The sequence below is a fragment of the Podarcis filfolensis genome (genome assembly GCF_964270895.1).
Source record: "Podarcis filfolensis genome assembly, chromosome: 11".
NCBI lineage: Eukaryota > Metazoa > Chordata > Lepidosauria > Squamata > Lacertidae > Podarcis > Podarcis filfolensis.
In genome coordinates this window covers 55,035,786-55,059,692 of record NC_139613.1, presented here as the reverse complement: position 1 = coordinate 55,059,692, position 23,907 = coordinate 55,035,786, and the positions used below count along the sequence as shown (strand labels likewise).

The following is a 23,907-nucleotide window of genomic DNA, read 5'->3' as shown; positions in this document are numbered from 1 at the left end:
TGTCAGAGGACCAAGGGTAGTTTCAGACTTTTGGGGAGAGATTCGATCACATCCCATCAAATATGTTTTTAGTAGTTCTCATTTTTACATGAGACAGGACTCATGTAAAAATGAGAACTATTAAAAAACAGGGAGAAAGGTGGGGCATATATAAATCAACAACAACAACAACATCAACATTCACGTTATGCAATTAAAGTTGATTTGGGGGTCTTGTGTAACAAACCCACTTCCCCCATTCATAACTGCTGTCCTTATGATGTTATTATTATTCCCGCTATATACTTTGTGAATTTAACAATTGTAGTAAGAGGTCCAGCATTCCAATTAAGTCCAAACTGAATGAAAATGAATTTGTGAACAACTCTTAGTTAAACAATTCTATATTGGAGCCTTCCTCTGAAATATTTGTTGTTAACTTTGAAGTTGGTCTGTACATATTACTGGCTGAAAGAACAGCTAGGTAGTCATTTTTCTCAATCTGGATCGAAGCTGGGTTGGGTTGGGCGGGGTGTGTGTGTGCATCAAAATACAGGATGTATAAGAAACAAGGAGATAAATAGAGGCTAGATATTTGTGACTCACATCATGTGTATACAGCTTCGCAAACTAGTGGTTGGGAGTGCACTGGATGTGGAATAAACAGGGTTTTATCCAAGAGTTTTAATGACTTTTGATCCAAACAGACCAACACGGCCTCTTCTTTGAGGGAAAACACAGGGGAGGGTTGATATACAGAAGTGATCTATGTTAGCTAGTTGGAGAGAAAATCCATGCTTAGAGATATGATACTTTTAATAAGCATAAATAAGCTACCAAACTGGAAAACAAAGAGGCCATCTTTATCAGAGCAATGTGGGGTCATGTTGGTTATACAAAAGTCCAGTCGTTGCAGCCTGGCAGCCAAGGACAGTTGCCTTCTGATTTTGATCAGCTGCCCCACTGTAAAATTGGGAAAATAAACATGTTACCTCACAGGTCACAAGACTAAGGGTAGTCTCATGTGGCTGAATGGAAAACAAACACCTGCAGCAGACTGATTAGCTGAACTGATGGTTTGAACATTGACAAATGGAGGAAGATGGCAAATGACTCACTTGGTTCACTAATCGCCATTCTGCAGGCTGCATTTTTATTTGTGTATCACAGAAACGGAGGTGAGGAGTGTCATATTTTGCATTAGCAGAAAATAAACCATTTTATTTAAAAAAAAACCACAAAAATGGCTTTTTCTATTGCTTGTCAGCAGGGTGGAATTTTTTCACTCTTAAGCATCACCCTCTTCCCAGTGTGCAGTGAAAAGAAGAAGATCACGAGGTGCTCTTTGCGTGTTTCTGCACGAAGCTCAGGTATTCTTGAACATCATCCGGAGAACCAACAACAAAAGGGACTCTTTGGTGAATGGACTCTGGCTTCACATCCAGCACAGCTTCTGTCCCGGTGGTAGCTACTCCTCCAGCCTGCTCTATGATGAAAGCGATGGGGTTGCACTCATAAAGAAGTCGGAGCTGTGGCAGAAGAGAAAATCCTTTATTCGGTTTAGGTGGTTGGTGGTAGTTTAGAAAGCAACCAGGGAACTTACTGTCAACTAAAACAGTTTTTCAAATTATAGATACTCTGTATATTACAATACAGTGGTACCTCGGGTTAAGTACTTAATTTGTTCCGGAGGTCTGTACTTAACCTGAAACTGTTCTTAACCTGAAGCACCACTTTAGCTAATGGGGCCTCCTGCTGCCGCCGCGCCACCAAAGCATGATTTCTGTTCTCATCCTGAAGCAAAGTTCTTAACCTGAAGCACTATTTCTGGGTTAGCGGAGTCTGTAACCTGAAGCGTATGTAACCAGAGGTACCACTGTATCATTATTATTATTATTATTATTATTTAAAAATACTACAATCCAGGCAACGTTAAGTACTTCTAAGTCCCATTTATTTCTGTTGGAGAAGAAAGAACTTGCCAAAATCACTTCCCTTATCTTGTCACTGGATAAGGGCCCCTCTCCCACTAGCTAGGAGCCTTAGGGTAGAAAAATTCCCATTGGAGACTTTTTTCTAAAGCTCCCAGCTCCACCGGAGTGGAATTTACATACTATTAGGCTATTTTTTTCCATATGGAATACATTCTACCCTGGCATCCCAGCTTATTTATCCATTCTCGGACTCTTCCAAACTACTGTAACTTCTTGTTGCTAACTTAACAATGGCTCCTGCAGCTCTCTTAACTGCCCAGGAATCTGAAACTGCTTGTGTTCTCTTCAGGAATAGGTGGGCAAAAGGCCATGTTCCATCATGTACTGTTTCCCTTTGTACTCTGCATTATTTGACAAAGCAGTTTGCAGAGGTTAAAGGCATGTGACACAAACATGCGTCTGTGCCCAGAAATGCACAATACGGGCTGCATTTCATAGTACAAGAGTACAGCCGGTCAAGTCATTCTCTGCCAGTTCAACCATGGCATCTTTCCTCTCCCTCCTGGCCACAAAACATTTTGTGCACTAACCAATTGTTTCTTACAGAATCGCTAATCTTGTATAACCCTAATTCAGTCCACAACTAACTTATAAAATTTCTTAGTACTGAGCATTCTGCTACTGAAATTCAATCAGTGGAACTAACAAGTCCAACCACTATTTCGGAATGAGAAAACCGTTGAATTCATCACTGTGAGAAGTGAGGTTACAGGGAACCAGGCAGAGGGCCTTCTTGGTAGTGGCGCCTGCCCTGTGGAACGCCCTCCCAGCAGATGACATCTATTTTACTTTTACCTATTTTACTTTTAAAAGACAACTGTTTAGGGAAATTTTTAATGTCTGATGCGGTATTGTTTTTAATATTCGATTGGAAGCCGCCCAGAGTGGCTGGGGAAACCCAGCCAGATGGGCTGGGTATAAATAATAAATTATTATTATTATAATAATTATTATTCATTGGGGCTTTGCTGTGGTTGTGGAACACACACAGCAGGCTGGCTGGGGTTACAGGCTGAGGTGCAATCTTTTAGGCTTAGGCAAAGTAATTTCCAGCAAAGAAATGAGAGCCAGTGTGGTGTAGTGGTTAAGAGTGGTAGACTGGTAATCTGGTGAACCGGGTTCGCTTCCCTGCTCCTCCACATGCAGCTGTTGGGTGACCATGGGCTAGTTACACTTCTCTGAAGTCTCTCCGCCCCACTTACCTCACAGAGTGTTTGTTGTGGGGGAGGAAGGGAAAGGAGAATGTTAGCCGCTTTGAGAATCTTTAGAGTAGTGATAAAGCGGGATCTCAAATCCAAACTCCTCTTCCTTGTAATTTTGCTCACTAATGAACTGCATGGCAGGGCTAAAGTATTTGGTGGGGAGGGCAAACTTTACCAGAGCCCACCCTCTTACAATGCTAGGGAGAAGTGAATTGATGCTAAATTGGATATTCAACTTAAGGATATTAACAGAAATATTTATGTGCTGTATTTATGTGCCTATTTTCCAGATCTTGTGAGATTCACTGGAGCCAATCAGAAGCTGCATTAGAGCAGAACCAGCAGTATTCTAAACAGTGCGCTGATGGCCTTTCTCAAGAACACAGAGATCATACTAATAGTCTGAGAGAGATCAAGTTGGGCTTCCCTAAGCAGTGACATGATCTCTCAGGAACTACCAGTCCCAGAACTCTTTGTACAGAGACAAGAGGAAGGGATGTCTGAAGCCAGGGGTGGACATTAATCAAAGACATTGATCCCAGGGACACAGTGAGACAATGCTATTGGTAGGATTTAAAGGCACAAAAAATATGTGAGTAAATCACTAGTTCACACATATGCAGCAAAAACAGTTAAGCCACCTAGCTATTTTATTCATCAAATGCTATCTGAAAGAGAAGTTTGCTTTTTGGAAAGAATTAATGATTTTGCAATGGAAAAGTCTATAATAAAAACAAAGATTTACAGTGATTTGGTCTATTTATAAAATGTTTGCAGCTGCATTGATCCATCAGATTTTTAAAAAAACCCTGGAAGATAAAGCCAACTCTAAAATTACAAAGTACTCAGGAAGCTCTATAGAACTATTCTTCAAACCAGATGTAAAAAATAATAATGGGAGAGCATGCTGGGTAGAAAAGCCCCAGTGGGCATCATGTTGTAATTTCAGAAATGCAGAAGATTGTAGCACTAAAAAACAAAGCTTTATTGCATAACACATGAGATTCTATGAATGGTATTGCCATATATGCATTGGAAAGTGCCCATATTACAACTTTGTATTAGGCATCCAAAAATGATGCATGAGCCCTTATTATGTCACTTGGCTTGCAAGTAACAATACAATGCAATACAATCAAATGTATGTTTACTCAGAGGTACGGTCCAAGTATGTTTAAGATTGTGTATTTGCTCTGTTTTTCACCAGAGGAAAACCCTACGATCATTCAGCAGATAAGCCAATAGGATTTCCTGAACAGAAATACTTGTGGTTGAATCTGCATTGCCACCCCTGACATATTTTTAAAACTGAGGACTCGGAGAAAGTGTTCTGTAATCAAATGAAATAGGCTCACAAATATATAATTTTGCCTATTTTCTTAATCCCTTCGGGATCCTGAGAGATCTGTGGGCAACCCAGTCACATGGGCGGCATATAAATTATATTATTATATAATATATTATTATAGCATACTATTATTATCCACAAAAGCTCACGCCATGATGCCATGATGCCATGATAAATGTGTTATTCTTTGAGGTGCCACGAAACTCTTTTATTGTTTCAATATAATTATACACCGAGTATGGGATGAGAAAAAGTTACCTTTCCTTTTGGACTCTTCTGGTTAGCTGGATACAAAAAGATCCCACCATACACCAGGGTACGATGAACATCAGCCACCATGGAGCCCACATATCTGGCTCCATAAGGAGAAACACCTTCCTATGAAAAAGAGGGGTAGATATATTGGCCAGTTTCTGCACACATTGATTTGCAATGGAAAAGGTGAAACTAGGTGGAGGAAAACCATGCAAGGAACACCTGTCCACAAAAATACTATTGCTCACATGAAATGATGATTTGGGCTTAAAGTATAAAAGATTGGTTAGATATTAAGGATTGCTAAATCCTTGATCAAATATGGGACTTTTGCTTTTAACACCAACAAAGACACTGCCCAGGTGTGGGAAACCTTTGCCCTCCATGTGCTGCTGAACATTGGCCATCCTTGCCGGACTGATGGGATTTGTAGTTCAGCAACACTTGGAGGGCCAGGGGTTCCCCACACCTGATATAGTTGTTGCTCTTTCACCAGTTAATCTCATGTTATCCCCGTCTGCTGTAGGAAGGAAATATAATCTTGCAGGCAAAGGCTGTGGGTGGATAACAGTATCAGTGGAGGATCAGGATAGAAGCCAAATGGTCATGTTTCATTGATTTCCCTTTCAGATGACAAAGGGAATTGATGCTACCTGACAAACTTGGAAGGATTCAATGTTTTTTTCCTGAAAAAGCAATAGTGTGAATTATCATAACTGGCGTAGTAACTTGTCTCCTTCTGCTTGGAATCCTAGAAGTGTATTGTTCTCTGTGATGCCACTCAATCAAACATTTCTTAAGTGCTCCTAATAGGAGTCATCTACCCACATTTTGTGGGGTAGATTCCACAACATGAGAAAGCTTCTTGGTTCCATCTGTTGTGCTCTTGCTTAAAACCAAGAAAGTACTGTTACTTGTTCTCAGCTTTTAAGTCCCTGGCTTTGCACCTGCATTTTAACGAGGAAGTACCAGCCATAAAACTCAAAAGAAATGATTCTGCAGTGAGCAGCAGAGCAGCATGTTCCACTTCCCTTCATAGATACCAGTCTCCTATAAGTCAGCAACATACACAGCTGTTACAAGAGGCTTCAAAGGTTATTTGAGATATTGGGGTTACAGGGACATCTGATGGAGTTTCAATTCCTTTAATGGCTTCTTGCATAGGAAACATTCTTTTTTGGCCATAAGACTTCCCCAGCAGCACCTGGGAACCATTTTTACTTTTAAAAGACGAAACTCTTACAATGGGGGCCAAGAGAGCAGCCAGGCATTTAAAGAATTTTGAAACTCAGCTCGGTGGCTTTCAGGCAGTGAATCCAGTAATTGTGATTCAGTGACCTCCTGCTTTTAAACAATTCATTAGCTTTGAGTACAGATTAATTACTTAAGCTTGACACAGGGAAGATGGAAAATTCAGCCATGTGGCATGAAATTTTCAAGAAGTCCCAGTTCCAGAATTTTACATGATGCTAGCCCCAATGAGCAGGATGCGGGTGGCACTGTGGGTTAAACCACAGAGCCTAGGACTTGCTGATCAGAAGGTCGGCGGTTCGAATCCCCACGACGGGGTGAAAGCACATCCAAGTGCAAGTAGATAAATAGGTACCGCTCCGGCGGGAAGATAAACGGCGTTTCCGTGCGCTGCTCTGGTTCGCCAGAAGCGGCTTAGTCATGCTGGCCACATGACCCGGAAGCTGTATGCCGGCTCCCTTGGCCACTAAAGCAAGATGAGCACCGCAACCCCAGAGTCGGCCACGACTGGACCTATTGGTCAGGGGTCCCTTTACCTTTATCTTTAGCCCCAATGAATAACTGGGAGGTGATTCTCTCCTCCCCCACCCACCCCAGTGATTGATGCTTGAGCTGTCTGCAGCTCTAACGAAAACCACGCATCTGATCACCGTTAACAGGAAGCCCTGTGATCATGATGATTGTGGAACAAGGAGAGTTGTCACCTGGTTTCCTGACCAAAGTTCTACAATAACTTTGCAATGAAATGTCTGGGAGAGCTGCATCTGTTTAACTCTGATATACTATGACTTACTGGGAGACGGACGGGTGGTGGCAAGGATGAGAGAAGGTAGCCATCCTATTGGCTACTTAGAGATTTTAAGGTTCTAACATTTCAAATAAATGCTTTCTCATATAGCTCAAATTCTAAATAGCACCATCTTAAACTGGTTTGTACAGGGTGTGTTTACATCTAGGTAAAGGAACCCCTGACCATTAGGTCCAGTTGTGGCCGACTCTGGGGTTGCGGCGCTCATCTCGCTTTATTAGCCGAGGAAGCTGGCGTACAGCTTCCGGGTCATGTGGCCAGCATGACTAAGCCGCTTCTGGCGAACCAGAGCAGCACACAAAAACGCCGTTTACCTTCCTGCCGGAGTGATACCTATTTATCTACTTGCACTTTGACGTGCTTTCGAGCTGCTAGGTTGGCAGGAGCAGGGACCGAGCAACGGGAGCTCACCCCGTCATGGGGATTCGAACCGCGACCTTAGGTCGGCAAGTCCTAGGCTCTGTGGTTTAACCCACAGCGCCACCCGCGTCCCGTGTTTACGTCTACCTGCTTCATTTTGTTACTGGATATGAATTACGGCAGTTGAACTGATATTCATGAGAGCAAGTTAGGGAACACAACTGAACTATCATTGGATTCCGCAGTATGATTCCGTGTTTGAAATATAGGTAGCATGGTGACAGAGTGATGTCACTTTCTTGATTTGTTTTGTGCTTGCTCTTTTTGTTTGTTACAAATTGCACAAGCAGTTGGTTTTAAATGTCAGGTTTTCTGGTCATGTTCTGACGAATGTACCCGGAGTTTACAAAAATAAGACAGGATAAAACAGAAGTGCCTACTCAACTGCTTACTTTTTGAAACCTGTGCCAAGCAGTTCGGGTTTCTACAAAATCAAACCCACTTCTCTGTTTCCAAGAAACTGTAAGTTACTGTAATGCATTACAGCACAAACAATATCCTTTCCAGTCTAAAGAGTGCTTATACATTTTGCATAAGGCTAATTTTACCTCAATCCATTCAGCTAGCAATGAAATCATTATGATCTCACTATGGGGGATGATGCAAGGAATTTATTTAAAGGGATATCCTCAGATTAGAAAAAAAAGAACACCAAATTTACAAGGGTAATTGGAGGTCATGGTCTTGGAACCCCAATGACAGATTCAGAGGTTAAGCTAAGCTATGGTTTAAGAAGTGTTTTGTGTCCAAGTCACATGCTTTTGTGTTTCCCAGTTCTTTCCACTGCTCTGGTGTATGTCAGAGGAAAAAAATGGAAACATCTACTTTTTAAACTTTTAAAATAACCATAAATCTCATTTAAGTCCAAACTTGGGGAACCTATAGATTCTCAAGTTTGGACCTGAGGCACTCTGGTTACTTTAAAACTTCAAAAAAAGCTTTTGATCTCCTCTTCTGTCATGAGAAAAAGGAGGAGAAAGGAGCGGGGAGTGAATTAATGATTTTGATTTTGATTTTAATTAGGCCATAGACTATAGCAGGAAGGAAGGGACAGTTCACAATTCTAAAGCTCACTATGTAAAAGTAAACTATGGTTTTGCATTACATCTGTCTTGACGACAGCAAACCTAGGTACGCTTAATTGGAGGAAACCCAATTTAAAAATGTGAGACTTGCTTTCGAATAAATATACTTAAGAGTTGGTTGTGTAAATTGACAATCCTATAGGAGAATCCTGCCCGTTGTTAAGTCCTGCTTTATGCTTGTTGATAGACTCTGCTGTGTTATTTTAGTAGCTTTTTGATTTTTCATGTTTTATTACTGCCTTGTTGACCAGCCTGAGATCCATGTAAGTGGAAGGCCATTAAGAAATCCATTGATACTTGATACTAAGGAAATGCTGCTTAGTTCTTTTCTACCTAATTTTTTTATTTTAAATTGTGGTTCTTTAAGCACAAGGACAGCTCTGGGTTTTTGTGTTTTTTGGCCGGGGGGGGCTGCTCCATAAAAATCAGGGCTGTCCCTTGAGAACACTTGGGCTGTAGTCACATAAACTGCTATTTGCCTAACTGTTAATTTCTGCATGATATTTGAGCTTTCATATGATGTAAAAGCCAAAGCTGAAACTATAGTGGAATAGAACGCAAGTTTAGTACTGGTATCCAGTGCTTTTCTTCTACAAAAATGTTTAGGTGAACTCCCACTTTGACTCAAGAAAATCACCATTTTATAGTTCAAATTGGGAAAAATAAATACAGTAAATGGACAAAAGTGCAAAGATTCACAAAATGTTTAGGGGAATGCGTACCCCCCAGAAAAAAAGCACTGCTGATATCTATATTATTTACAAACAGGTTTTTTTCTCTGAAAGCAAATAACATGGAAATGAGTCCTAAACTTGCACTACATCCCACTATAGTTCCAGAAGCAGTTTTTGCATGCTGTTGAAGCTCAAATCAAAGGGACACGGGTAGCGCTGTGGGTTAAACCACTGAGCCTAGGACTTGCCGATCAGAAGGTCGGCAGTTCGAATCCCCGCGACGGGGTGAGCTCCCGTTGCTCGGTCCCTGCTCCTGCCAGCCTAGCAGTTCGAAAGCACGTCAAAGTGCAAGTAGATAAATAGGTACAGCTCCGGCGGGAAGGTAAACGGTGTTTCCGTGCGCTGCTCTGGTTCACCAGAAGCGGCTTAGTCATGCTGGCCACATGACCCAGAAGCTGTACCCCGGCTCCCTCGGCCATTAAAGCGAGATGAGCGCCGCAACCCCAGAGTCGCTCACGACTGGACCTAATGATCAGGGGTCCCTTTACCTTTAAAGCTCAAATATAATGCAGAACTTAACAGTTAGGGGAAAGCTGTGAATAAACAGCCATGTGCATGCAGACTTCCTGAGTGCAGGCAGTTAACATTTCGCGCAGGGGTTCTGTTCCTGGCCTCTGCACATGTTGGCAGAGCGAACATAAGCCCGTTCTGCCCTCTTCTGGGTTCAAAAGGACCCGCACATCGGCAGTCATGTGTCAACTGGACACACACATAACAGTCACCATTTGTACTGGTATTTTCAGTGGCTTGAAGGCTGTAACTGTTTTGCTGCCTCACTCCTTTCCAGCTGAAGCTAAGTGAAGCTGCCTTTGTCTAGGAATGTTTTAATCTCCACTAAGCACCTTACTCTTTCCTTTGCCTGCCCCTTATCTGCCACATGTTGTCATGGGTCTTCATTTGCAGACACATCTTAAGAACTCTCAAATCAACAAATACGACAACATTGACTTTTGTTCCCTTCTATTTAAAGTAGATTTGAGTGCAAATAACTGAGGCTTCTGATGCAGACTTCTTATGTTGCAAGCATCTTGCAATTTGCCCATACCAAAGGGAACAACCAATGTTCTGACCTCTCTTGCTGCGATCCAGTTTGTCCCCAGTTAAAGTGCACCCTTTTAGCGTCAGTGAGAGATAAGGGAAGAGAATGTGGTCCTCTGGGAGAGATAGGAACCACAAGTGTCTAACATGGTGCATTTATTTTACACAGATTGAGGAGCTTTGTTTGTTTGAATAGAGTCTAACAGCATATAGAGTGGTACCTCTGGTTACATACGCTTCAGCTTACATATGCTTCAGGTTACAGACGCCGCTAACCCAGAAATAGTGCTTCAGGTTAAGAACTTTGCTTCAGGATGAGAACAGAAATCGTGCTCCGGCAGCGCGGCAGCAGCAGGAGGCCCCATTAGCTAAAGGGGTGCTTCAGGTTAAGAACAGTTTCAGGTTAAGTACGGACCTCCGGAACGAATTAAGTACTTAACCTGAGGTACCACTGTACAGCTATTTCACCTGCAAAGTGAGTGCACTTTCTGCATTTTCATATTTCAAGGCTCCGACTTTGCAATTTAAATACACATGGCTCTATATTCGCTTCTGTGGTTTGGTGTCAACGTTGACTTGAATGTTTGACTCACCTAGTTCCCAAGGATAGGGAAATGTAACAACCTAGGTTACAGGAAGAGGAAGGGAACCGCTGGGAAGTGCCTGGGACTGGTATAGGAAGGTATAGCCCAGGGGTCAGCAAGGTTTATCTTGCCTGGGCTGGATCAGTCCCACAGAGATCCCTCCGTGGGCCGGATCACATGTGTGTGTGAGCGCCGCCCCCCGCTCAGACACAATTTTTGGTGTCTGCGCAGATGCGATTTTCGGCGCCGTGGAAGCGAGTCCCCACGCTGCACTGGTTTAGTGCAGCGCGCAAGCGGGAAACTCACTTCGGGGCGGCTCGTGGGCCGGTAAAATGACCTCCACATGCCGCTTCCGGTCCATGGGCCGTAGGTTGCCGACCCCTGGTATAGCCAGATAGAGCAGAAGCAAGCAAGAAAGATGATACATTAAATTCATATGTGCTTTTAATGTATCTTGCCTTTTGCTTTAAAAATAACAGCCATGGAGGATCTAAATCAAGATTGCAACCTTCCCCCTGAATAATCCTGACCCCCCAAGCTTCCATTGGCACCAGCGCCACATTCCCTCTCAAAGGAAATAGCAATTGTTACGGTGTAGGATTTCCATGGTACCGGAAGATAAAATGTCATGGACGTATCGGGGGGGGGGGAGCTCCATTTAAAATACTAAATTAACTGAGGTTCTGTTTCCCCCCCCTGTAATGTCCTGTTACCCATTATCTCCCCCAAAAAAGCTCAACAACTTTTGGGGGCAATCTGCCAAAAAAAAGCTTAACGGTTAACAAAAAAACTAGCTATGCCCACATAAAATGTATCCCAGCGTAAACTGTGCTTTATGTATAATGATGATTATGTATAACGATGATGAGATTTGCCCAGTTTCACAGACAGTAGTAGCACCCACGATAGAGTTTCAATAAAACGGTATATTACCTCAGGAAATTTCTTCTTTTGTAAATACTCTGTCACTGAAGGATCAAAGTACTTGGCATAGCCCTCATTGAGGCTGTAGATTTTCCCTTTCTTCTTGATTTTTACGTCTTTTTCCACCAGAATGAACTCGCCGAGAGCCTGCGGAATAGTTAAAGCATGTCACGAGTAATAAATGCCTTGTGTTTACTTCCTTGACGTTCTGAGGCTTGTCCAGTTACGACCCTAATATACAGTTACATGCTCCCTACTTTTTCAAAGAGTAACAAGTCTTGGTTGAGACCAATGGAACACCCTTCCGAATAAACATGCATGGGATTGCAATATGAGTTCCTTTTCAAAAAGAGAGTCCAGGGAACTTATGGCGCATTTGTAATATTTGCTTTTTTGCTGTGGAAAAAGAGGGCTTTAAAGGGTGCTCAGATATGTCCTGACTCTCAACTGCCCTCACCCTTTCCGTTACTTTTTTTGCAGCTTGTTTGAAGCACCCATCAGATGAGACTTGAGCAGCATTTCTCTATCGAATTCTTCCTTCTCACTGGTGACATAATTTACCATATTTTTCGCTCTATAAGACGCACCAGACCATAAGACACACCTAGCTTTTGGAGGAGGAAAACAAGGGGGAAAAATATTCTGAATCCCAGAAGCCAGAACAGCAAGAGGGATCGCTGCGCAGCGAAAGCAGCAATCCCTCTTGCTGTTCTGGATTCTGGGATACCTGCGCAGCCTGCATTCGCTCCATAAGACGCACACACATTTCCCCTTTTTAGGAGGGAAAAAGTGAGTCTTATAGAGCAAAAAATACGGTAGTTGTTCTTCTAGCTACCTAATAAGGGATTGCACTCCCATTACGATGATATTGTGATGCAAAGTGAGGGCAGGAAGCAATGAAATCACTCAAAATGAATGCTGAAAGGCTGGGGTGAATTTCACATGAATACGAGAGGGCGGCAGAAAATAGTATTCGTAATGAATGTTTGCACAGGTACCGGATCCAGCATGAAGCAGTCCACTCCTTGCCCTGTGGAAAGAGCTACCAAGGTTGCACTCCCGTACAAGGCATAGCCGGCTGCGACGATGTTGCGCCCAGGCTGCAAGGCATCTTTCTCAGAAGGCTCATCTTCTGATGTCTAAGGGGAAAGTGATGGTTGTACTCAAATCTCAAGTATTTTGCTGTTATTATTAAAACGCATTTGAAGAAGAAGAAAAATAAAGCCACTAATTCAAATAGGACTCTCTCCCAGTTATGGCGCACATTGTACAACAGGGACTTGTGAAAGGTTTGTATCGACACCCGATATAACGAGATAGAGTTTGGGGGCATTTTTGTAAAAGGATCTCAAGTGATAATTCAGCGACAAACCGCAAATAGAGAACCATAGGAGGGGCATATCCAGCAGTAGTTAAAAATAACACTGTCCGCTTACTGCCATTTTATATCTATCTATCTATCTATCTATCTATCTATCTATCATCTATCTATCTATATCTATCATCTATCTATTTATTTCACTCACCAATTGCTTCCCATTAATCATCCCACAGCAATTTAATAATAATAAAAACAGGAGCAAGGAAAGCCATTTCAAATCCAATATGTAAATAGGCTGGGATAAAAGACTTGTTGAAAAGGGAAGGCCTTCAATAGGTGCTAAAAAGAGTAAAGAGCGTGCCTGTCTGCTATGCAGTGGGAGGGAGTTCCAAAGGCTAGGTGCCACCACACCAAAGGACCAATTCTTGCATTGTACAGAATGGATCGGCTGCTGTATGGGGTTTTGTACAGCAGTACTAACACCTTGAACTGAGCCCAGCTCAGCGGCAATAGAATATTCATCTAATGAAGCACTCTTGGAAACAATTCACAATGCTTCTGTACATGTTAAAATATTTTTGTTGCTGTTCAAACTTCAGAATATTGTGAATAGTTCTAGCATTTTCCAGGGCACCTTAACTTCCAATCTTGCCACATGGAGACCCCTTTCACAAGCCCATTTTCTCACCCAATCATCGTGTGCTGAATTTTTCTGAATCTTAGGAAATTAATATACAATCTGCCTCTCAGCCAAACCTACCTCATAGAGTTGTTGTTGTGATTCAAGTTCTAGGGGTAATTTTCTGCATCATTAGCATGGAGTTCGCAAGTATGTGTATGGCATTTGCAAGGAAAACTATTTATTTGGATACCCACAACATAGCGAAGATATAAAAATAAAAAATGCTGCCAAGTTACTAATGTCCTTAACAAATAATAATTAGAGAATCACCATATTTTTACATTCCATACCCCTATTAATAATGTTGTAGTATTGCTTTGAGACTTGAAGCTGCAATCCCATACCGACTTTCTGGGAATAAATTCTACCAAACTCCCATTTTTAAAAAATAGTTTTTATTAAAGTTTTTTGTGTGTTACAAAACAAATAAAGAGGGAAAGGTACATCCCTTGTCTCCACTTTCAAGTCATAGTCTATTTCACAATTTGCCTGCATTTAGTGATACACACTTATGTCATAGACATCATGCATTTAGGGGTGAGGAGGAAGAGGGCTGAACCCCCATTTTGTTCCATTTCTCAACTTACCTTCTTGTAAATAGCAAATATAGTTCCTATCGAAGCTAAGCAGTCTATGTTGGAGGAGCCATCCAGTGGATCAAAGCACACGACATATTTACCCTGAAAGAGGAGGGACGAATCAAATGAAAAGCAAATAAATAAAAATGTTTTCTCTCTCTTAATCTTTCAAATCTGGCTGGAGTACTACGCACTGAAACAATTTTGTATTATACTAAAATACGCTGGTATAACTTTCATGGTTTCACCACCCTCCCTAGAACCCTGTGAATTATAGTTTTCTGAGAGGCAGAGAACACTGCCTCAGAACTACCTCCACAAAACTACAATTTTGTACATTTCATGCACATACCACTTTATTCAGTTTAGTAATCACACAGACCCCATTGCTCAGTTTCCATTTATTAAATTTGTCTCCCTTTCTGGTATGCAGTTGAGTTTAGCATCTTTCAGGCAAACGACTTCTTTTCTCTTCAGAAATACAATTGTGCCATCTGCTGCTAAAAGGAGAGAACAGCCCCTTTTCCCAGTCAATCTGAATGTGTACCGACCCTCTTATCTTTTGGAGTAATAATAGCTTCTTTATTCTCCTCTGAGACCAGGACACATGTGCTGTAGGAGGACTGTAGCATGTTAATAACCAGAGAATTAGATAAAACATCAAGCTTCTTCTGTTCATCCCCAGTCACATTCACAGTGCCAGCTATTCCGAACCTATAGGAAAGGGCTTCGTTATTATAGTAAGGGAACACCGAAAAGTACACATTATACTGCAATACTGTTTTACATTATTTCCTTACTATTCCCTTTTACTTGACTTTCACACTGACATGACTCAAACTGTCCCTCATGTAATTGCCCCAGATTTATAAGGACTTCCCAAACCTTTTACTAGTGATAAATCTAAATTAAAACCTGTGTTGGAACTCATCTGTTCAGAAAACTCAGCTGGATGCTAGTTATAGCAATACACTATAGTTTTATTTTGCTTGACAGCCTGAGGATAATCCCCACGACACACGGGTGATCCTAACCTGTATTTGCACAACACCGTCAAGAGAGAATTACAATCATGATGCAATGGCTGTATGGACCTAATAGCACATGAATCAACTATCAGTGATAAAATATTCTCCTCATACCGCAGAAGAAAGCTTAAATAGAAGTTTCTATGCCCTTTCCTATGCACTCAGAGGACAGCCTTATTGATTTGATTTCGGGTAAGCGTGCTTCGGACGTGAAGACTGACACATTGCCATTGATTCAGTGAGCTGGACCTGAGACTCTAAACACGATAACAATAGTTTGTGTGCGAGTGAGCAGAGACAATGCAATCTTAACAGATTAAAAAAAATTGTGGAAGAGAAATGCAAGCCTCTGTCCTGGAAATTAAAAACAGAAAATATGGATCCAGTTACAGATAGGTAGCCATGTTGGTCTGCCATAGTCAAAACAAAAAAAAAAATTTCCTTCCAGTAGCACCTTAAAGACCAACTAAGTTAGTTCTTGGTATGAGCTTTCGTGTGCATGCACACTTCTTCAGATACACTGAAACAGAAGTTGCCAGATCCTTCTATATAGTGAGAAGGTGGGGAGGGGTATTACTCAGAAGGGTGGTGGGAATGGGTGATTGGCAGATAGCTGTGATGAGCCTGTTGACGACTCTTAACGACTGCAGTAGGATAATATGGAGTAATAACAACAGCACAATAACAATTTGGCCGCCTGACTGATTAGTCTTCAGCATGTATTCATTTCTCAAGAGATGTATCTACTTCCTTTCACAAGCTTCCAGCTTATGACTTCACTCTGCTCTAGTGTTTTCATGTCCATATTTTATTGTTTTATTTTTTAATTGTGAAGTATGTTGTACCCTGCCCTGGAATAAAATTTTGAAGGGCAGCATACAGATTTCTAAAAACAAATAGATAATACTACTTCATTTGGAAGTGTTCATAATATTTTAGAGACAAGGAAGGGGTGGGCAAATGCCATTATAAATGTATGGCAGGGAAAGTGGATTCACACATGACTTGTTCACTTGAATGTCCCTAGCATATACAACTGTACAACTCTTGGAACTTTTGCAAACCCTGGGGAAATAGGGGTCATTATCACATGAAGTAAACCCTGCAGGTGTTGGCTTTATGGCTCAACGTGCACACCTGTGTTGAGTTAGGTTTTAGCAATTCTGCTTCTCTTCACAAGGACTTATTTTGCCTCCTAGGACTACTCGGTCTTTGCTCTTCCACTGTAAGCTGCAAGCAAAATTGCCATTGACAATGCACAGTATTGAGTTCCTGCGTGTACATTCTACTTATGCTATGGATGGGGCAATTTGAAGCTCATCACACATTCACTACAAACCCTGAGGTAGGTGCTGCTTTATTTGTTTCACCGAATTTTTAATTATTACTAAACACCTCTGGCACACACACTTATGACTACTGTATAGCCTGAAAAGTGTCAAAACAAACAAAAAAAAATTTCCTTCCAGTAGCACCTTAAAGACCAACTAAGTTAGTTCTTGGTATGAGCTTTCGTGTGCATGCACACTTCTTCAGATATGATGAAAAAGTGTGTTAGCCATAATTAAAAAGTTGCTTTTAAAAATTGGCTCATAAAATGGCTCCCATTGCAAATGTCATATAGATATTAAATAAAATATAGAGCCGGGGTGGTGTGCAAACAAAACTGCAAGAGAGTTAAAATACAATTAAAAACAATGCAGAACAATAACGTCGGGCTCATCCTAAAAGCTTAAACCACTGTTTACAAATAATGAATATGTGTGGCTGATCTGCGATAGGTTCACTTTCCTGATACATCGGTGCCCATGTAAAAAAAACCACCCTTTTAAAAAGACAGAAGTTGTGCTAAAGGTATGTAAACTTGTGGAGATTCTTCTACTATTTCCATTCTTGGGGGGCGGGGGAATCACAGATATTTTGCTGTCTGGTAAAAGATGCCAGACGCCTCACATGAACCAGACGCCCCATAGGTCCAGAACCATGAGGAGCAGACAGAGCCCCCTAAATCCAGTGTTCTGGATCCCCCTGAGGGACCTCTAGGTCGATACCAGACATGGAACCCCTGGAGCTGTCAAAAGAGGAGGTAGAATAGGCCCTAGTCCTTGAAAGCACCGTGTCAACAACTTCAGGTAAAGGCCAAAGAGCACAATGTAATGTCTACAGACCCAGAGTTACGGGGTCTACTCAAGAGCAAGGTGTGCCTGATGGTCCTTCACTGTCAGCAGCTGTGGCTAGAGAGTGGCTTAGGAAGCCAGAGTATTTAAGACCTCCTTCTGGAGTCTTCCTTTTGCTGGAAACAATGCAGGTTTCTGGTTCTTTGTTTCTGCTTACAGTTCCCTTGCCTGGCTGAGCTCCCTGTGAGACTGAGATTGGGCCGGGGTTTTCTGACCTTGCTTCCGGATACAGTGGTACCTCGGGTTAAGTACTTAATTTGTTCCGGAGGTCCGTTCTTAACCTGAAACTGTTCTCAACCTGAAGCACCACTTTAGCTAATGGGGCCTCCCACTGCCGCCACACGATTTCTGTTCTCATCCTGAAGCAAAGTTCTTAACCCGAGGTACTGTTTCTGGGTTAGCGGAGTCTGTAACCTGAAGCGTATGTAACCTGAGGTACCACTGTAATGTTTTGGCCCTAGACTGATTCTCTGTGCTTGAGTTTGGCTTGTTTTTTAAGATTTATTTTTATTGAAGATTTTCTTGGTTTACAAAAGCTCATGCCTTTTTTCAGGTGGTACAGTCTTACTTACAAATAGTGAGACATTAGTGTTGAGTCCAGTATAAGGTTGGGGGAAGAAGAGGGGGGTGAGGCTTATATTCTTTTCTTTAGTGTATGTTTGGGGTTTTGTGTCAGTGTCAGTTAGGTAGGTTCTCTTTCTATTCATTTATTACATTTCCTTGGTAGTGAGAGGGATCTGGGGGCAGGGTATGGTTGGCTGCAATGGGGTTTCTTTGCATTTGTGAGTGGGGGAGGGCTTGTTGGGGCAGGTAAGCCAGATTGATTCATATGCTGTCAGTGGATTCTTCTTATTGTCTTGATGGGCTGTGTATGTGATAAAGGGGAGCCATACTGGGGTGAAGGTGTCCTCTTCTATTTGTCCCTGTGTCAATTTCAGCTTATTGGTTAGCTTTTCTAGCAAGGTCATTTCCCAGACAGTTATTGGTTCAGGTTTACTTCTGACAAGTGTCGCCAATGTCTGGCTATGAGGCGGCTGAGAGTAGGTAGGTTATAAGCTCTGTATAATGTGAGTGGTCATTATAATCTTGGAAGATGTTCAGTAGGGCCAGTTGTGGGGTGAGTTCTAATACCTGTTTAGTTATTCTGCATATCTCCAGAAGGGTTGGATTTTAGGGCATCTCCGCCACCTGTGAAGGTATGTGCCTGCGGAGGTACAGTCTCTCCACTCTCACATCTTGGTGAGGTTCCCGGCCGTATCAGCACCAGTTTCTGTAGGTGAGTTTCAGAGTGAGTTCCCTTGAGTCTGGCTTGTTGAGATCATGCTGCATCCTGAACTCTGCTCTCTTGGGCATTTGTGTAAAAAGCTTTGTCCTCTTTGTACTGAGACCCTAGCTCTAGAGCAGGGGTCGGCAAAGTTTTTGTGGCTTGGGTTGGTTCACGGTCCCGCAGACGCTGCAGTGAGCTGGAGTGTGCACGCGCACACACACATGCGCAAACGCTATTTCCGGTGCTCCTTCCAGTGCGGAGGAGGTGTGCGTAGCTTCCCATTGGCTGCAGGAGCTTCCTGCGCCCTATGGGAAGCAGGCCAGCATCGCAGAAGGCGGTCCCTGCTCTGTTCCATGCCGGTTTAGCGAGGAGCATGGGAGCCGACTGAGCGGGCGGTGGGGGTCCATGGGCCGGTTAAACGACCCCCATGGGCCGCTTGTGGCCCATGGGCCTTAGGTTGCTGACCCCTGCTCTAGAGCATGACAGATGGAAGAATCACAGCTAAAACACAGGAACACAATGACGGGATAGGGTTCCCCTGGAATAAACGAAGGATGACAATTCCACACAAAATTCCTAGTGGGGAAACTTCCATATATAATTGTTGCTGAACAAAAGCAAGGAACAGTTAAAATTACTGTGTAACAAAGATTCTCCTTGGCAGTATTTTTCCAGCCTAATGGGAGAGCCAACCAAACAAAACTAATAATCGGAGTATACTCTCTGAAAGCTGTTTTTATACTAGCTTACATTTAACATTGTCATAAGGTTAATTATAACTCTTTAACCAGAAAGGATATATCCTTCAGATGTTGTTGGACTACAGTTCACGTCAGCACCAGCCAATGGTAATCTGCAATGATAGGAACTGTAGTCTAGCAACTGGAGTTAAGTACCACTGAACATAATGGGATATGCTTCTGAATAAAGATGTGTAATAACTGCATGTTTTGTATACTATTCTCTGAGGTTCTCACATTTTGTATAGTGCCACTTAGAGTTGAGGTGACAATTTCTTTTTTAAAATTTATGCATGAGATGAAGAAATGAGTCACTCGTTTTAATATGAATTTTATAAGAGTGGGTTTCTATACAATGGCCAAAATGTACGTCCATGCTGAATGAAGACAGTGTCATTCCAATCACTTCAGACTGTGTAAATTCTGACTGTACCTTAAGCCAAATTAACTGCTTGACCTTCTTGTTTGACCTTGATGGCAACAGAAGTGGGGCACACAAGAAAAGCAGCCTATTCCCATTTCTTTAAAAGTAAATAGTAATACAGGTAATTGCAGGTGCTGCCACCTCCATTATTAAAGCAGTCAGTAGTTAGTTGCAGTAGTTATTCTTAAAACTTTGGCCAAACTAAAATCAGTGACCATTTGATTGTGGAGTTTCTGTAATTTAACATACACCGTGACTGTGATACTAGCCGCCTTTCATTCCAGGCACATGGAATTCCCATACTGCTATTCTGGCCATGCCATTTAGTTTAAAAGCTTCATGCTGTGTTTAAAAGAAGGAATTCCCAACGCTCACCCCCCCCCCCTTTATATTTAAAACAATTCTTATCCTCCCCAATTCTGTGCAACTCACATATGAGCAAGGCCTGCCTTTCGAACCGCTGAAGAGATGGCCTTTATGGCAGTGAGCATCGAGTTCAGCAGCTGGGTCAGTTCTCCTGTGGCCCCTTTAACCCGCCGTCCTTTCTCCATGACATATCGGTTAAGGGTTAACATGTCTGTTTCAAAGGGGCTTCTGTCCGACATCTTGGCTGGTGAAAAGGGTCTGTTTTCTTCACTAGAATTTAGCAGTTCCTTTGCACCCGCAGTGTTGCTGCTCTTCAGTGGCAGTTTTATTTTAAGAAGAAGCAGTTGGCTTGCATACGAGAAGCGGTTTAGTAAAAGGTTCCTGAGCCCATGTGACTTACAGGCTTGGAATAGATGGGCAGTGCAACTCCTCTGAATTTTCCAGTCTGCAAGAGATCCTATTAATCTTAATCTTAACCTTCAATGCCGGCTAAAAAAAAAAAGTTGGTTTGGCAAGCCTACCCAACTATGTAATCATGTACATTTGTTTTTCAAACTTATTTTAACTATATTTTGATAATTTTTTGTTTAGTGTTTTGTTGCATTTTTATTTGTATTTTAATGAATATTTTATACCATTTTATGTGAACTGCTTTGAATTCCCCCCTTGCTGTCCCCCTTCCCCTTAGATTTTTTCCTAGGTGATTTTTGTAAAAATTAAAAACAAAATTCTCAGAACAATAATTGTCCTTCTGATGGGAAAATGTCAGTGATAAACAGTAAAAAAAAAAAAAGGTAAAGGACGACTGGGGTTGCAGTGCTCATCTTGCTTTCAGGCCGAGGGAGCCAGTGTTTATCCACAGACAGCTTTCCGGGTCATGTGGCCAGCATGACTAAACCGCCTCTGGCACAACGGAACACAGTGACAGAAACCAGAGCGCACAGAAACGCTGTTTACCTTCCTGCTGCAGCAATACCTATTTATCTACTTGCACTGGCGTGCTTTCAAACTGCTACGTTGGCAGGAGTTGGGACAGAGCAACAGGAGCTCACCCCTCCGCAGGGATTCGAACCACCAGCCTTCTGATCGGCAAGCCCAAGAGGCTCAGTGGTTTAGATTACAGCGCCACCCACATCTTTACCTGATAAGCAGTATATGTGATGCAAGTTAGCTATGTGAACGAGGACGATCTGTCCACAGAATACAAGTGGCATTTATTGCCAATAAGACCATGGCCAATCACATGCTCACCAACTAGTTTGACTGGTTTATCAGCTGCCTGGATGACTTGGTCTCTTTCCTGGAGAAAATCAACCTGGCCTCAGTTACTCATGCCCTACTTATATCCTGCAAGTAAACTGCACTACCATAATACATTTATGTGGGTGTGTCTTTAAAGACAATTTGAAAACTGCAGATGGTACAAAAGGTGGGTGTCAGAATTAGGGTTGGAGTCTGATAATTGGAGCGCATCATACTAATGTTCTGTTATCCCTTACCCCAGTATTGTTTGTTTGCAGTGAGTCATTAGATTCGAAGGCTGCATCCAGAAGTGGCTAACCCTATTTCGGGTCATGTGACATCGCATGACTGAAACTTCAAGCTGCAGCTTGAAGCACTGAATTAAAGTTCAGCCTGCAAAGGAAGAATCTTATGACAACTGGTGAGTGACACCTGGACAGCTCTGTCTGCCAAAGTGAACCACAGGGGGTAGCTACTTTCCCACTCATGAAATGTTATATATGAAATATATAATGAGAACACAACCCATATTATCTAAAGTGGCACATTAGGCACCTGTCTGTAAGGTGCCAACTTCAGTAAGTGTCAAATTTGAGCCATAGCTACAAAGCAATTGCAGCTATGGGTTGAGTTCCTTTTTGAATTGTTCCAGCTTGAACTTTCCTGTGCCTGGAATTATATTGTTTCACAGAGCAGTGTGAGGTTCCAGGTCGTTACCCAGAGTTTGTGTTTCCTTTTCAAATGAGGCATGTGGAGTCTGTGATGTCTTTATGGTTTATGGCTTATTTACACATTTGTACAAACAGAGCGCGGGTAGTGCTGTGGTCTAAACCACTGAGCCTAGGACTTGCCGATCGGAAGGTCGGCGGTTCGAATCCCCACGACGGGGTGAGCTCCCGTTGCTCGGTCCCTGCTCCTGCCAACCTAGCAGTTCGAAAGCACGCCAGTGCAAGTAGATAAATAGGTACAGCTCTGGAAGGAAGGTAAGCGGCGTTTCCATGCGGTGCTCTGGTTTCACCAGAAGCAGCTTAGTCATGTTGGCCACATGACCCAGGAAAACTGGCTGTGGACAAACGCCGGCTCCCTCGGCCAGTAAAGCGAGATGAGCGCCACAACCCCAGAGTCGTTCGTGACTGGACTTAACTGTCAGGGGTCCTTTACCTTTACAACCAAAGCCTACATCTCAAAAAGGTATCGCTTCTTCCATAGCCACAGCCTTGGATTCAGACAGACCACAAACACTGCTCTCAAGTGTTGCTCTGACTTTCCAGCTTGCTGTTGCTTCTGGCCCTGATTACTGCAACTTTCAACTCTAAACTCAGGCTTTGGCTTTCTCACTATCTTGCATACAGACTACTACTCTGCAAAAAAAAAAAACACACACACACACACCCTCATAACACTGTGATGTCAAGTGCAGAAAAGGTGGGTGTGGTTCAGCCAAAATGGACTGGGCTGGTGGGTCTAATTTGTCTTGTGGACTGATGGGTTGCGCACAACTGATTTACAGAATTGCGTTCTGCTTTTACATGTATATTTTGGTACTGAAAATCAGGATATAAATTAAATGAACCAAATAAACTGTGTTGCGTGTGTTTTGCCTTGTTTCATTGGCTAGCAAAATGAATTGAATATCCAGGGCAGGATTAAAGCATCAGCCTGAGAATGGAGTCGGCAGTAGCAGTGTAAGAAGGGCAGGATGGCAAACGAAGAGCTTTCTCAGAGTCTTGAAACTGGCCCAAAGCAAGTCTAATTTTAACTCAGCAAGAGGAGAGTTGTGCCTGTGATGATTTAGCAATATCCAAAAGCGCCTAAGGAGGATCTACTGTAGACTTGTGGAGTGCTCTTGCTCTTCATTATGGTTTCTGTTCCCCTTCTCTTAGGACACTGAAGTATCTTTTTAACAAAACAGCATTATTGTAGAATGGTAGCAATGATGTTACAAACTGGACACCCATTTCTGTGTTGATTCCAATCTGGTGGCCCTTGAACTCCGCAAACTGAGTGATTCTATTTATTTTGTCACCCATGGTAAGAATCATCTTCCAGTTGGAACCCAATAGTGAAATGTGACCAAAGCACACCATAAAGTCTTTAAAAGCTTGGGGGTATCTTGGTGTAGTAGCTTGCAAAGCTGAATTGTAAGAATCTCTAAAGAAGGCATGATATTAAAGATGCTTACCTTGTATGTATGTTGGCATATACTATAGAAGTGCAGCGATAAGTTTGGCATTTCCCAACTAGAACATTCTTCAGCCATATTTTATGTTTACTTAGAAGTAATGCCTGTTTGTTGCAGATTATTATGGTTTAGATTTGCGGCTTAATGTGCAGTCAAATCCTGCAGTTCTCAAGGAACTTATTAAACCAACAACAACCGACAACACTAAACTTTATGGAACAATTAAATAGAATATGGATTAAGACTGCATCCTTGTCTCATATTTGCACCATTGTATC

The 23,907-nt window shown here is 42.3% G+C and overlaps 1 protein-coding gene across 1 annotated transcript; it reads right to left on the bottom strand.

Moving 5' to 3' along the window:
* Positions 1–1,097: 1,097 nt before the first annotated feature.
* LOC310744971 (fructose-1,6-bisphosphatase isozyme 2) lies at positions 1,098–20,633 on the bottom strand. The gene is made up of 7 exons (XM_083577120.1): positions 20,272–20,633; positions 14,755–14,917; positions 14,213–14,305; positions 12,621–12,761; positions 11,632–11,769; positions 4,782–4,901; positions 1,098–1,508 (listed from the first exon to the last, which is right to left on the bottom strand). The coding sequence occupies exons 1-7, from the start codon at positions 20,442–20,444 to the stop codon at positions 1,311–1,313; spliced, it is 1,026 nt and encodes a 341-aa protein (XP_083433246.1). The 5' UTR covers positions 20,445–20,633; the 3' UTR covers positions 1,098–1,310.
* Positions 20,634–23,907: the final 3,274 nt, after the last annotated feature.

Bases quoted from the DNA above. Each gene is read 5' to 3' on its own strand.
- LOC310744971 (XM_083577120.1), bottom strand. From the start codon at position 20,444: ATGTCGGACAGAAGCCCCTTTGAAACAGACATGTTAACCCTTAACCGA. The intron at 14,918-20,271 runs GTGAGTTGCACA...CCTTTCCTATAG, and splicing joins AAGGCAGGCCTTGCTCATAT to GTTCGGAATAGCTGGCACTG. The intron at 11,770-12,620 runs GTACCTGTGCAA...ACTATTCCGCAG, and splicing joins ACTGCTTCATGCTGGATCCG to GCTCTCGGCGAGTTCATTCT.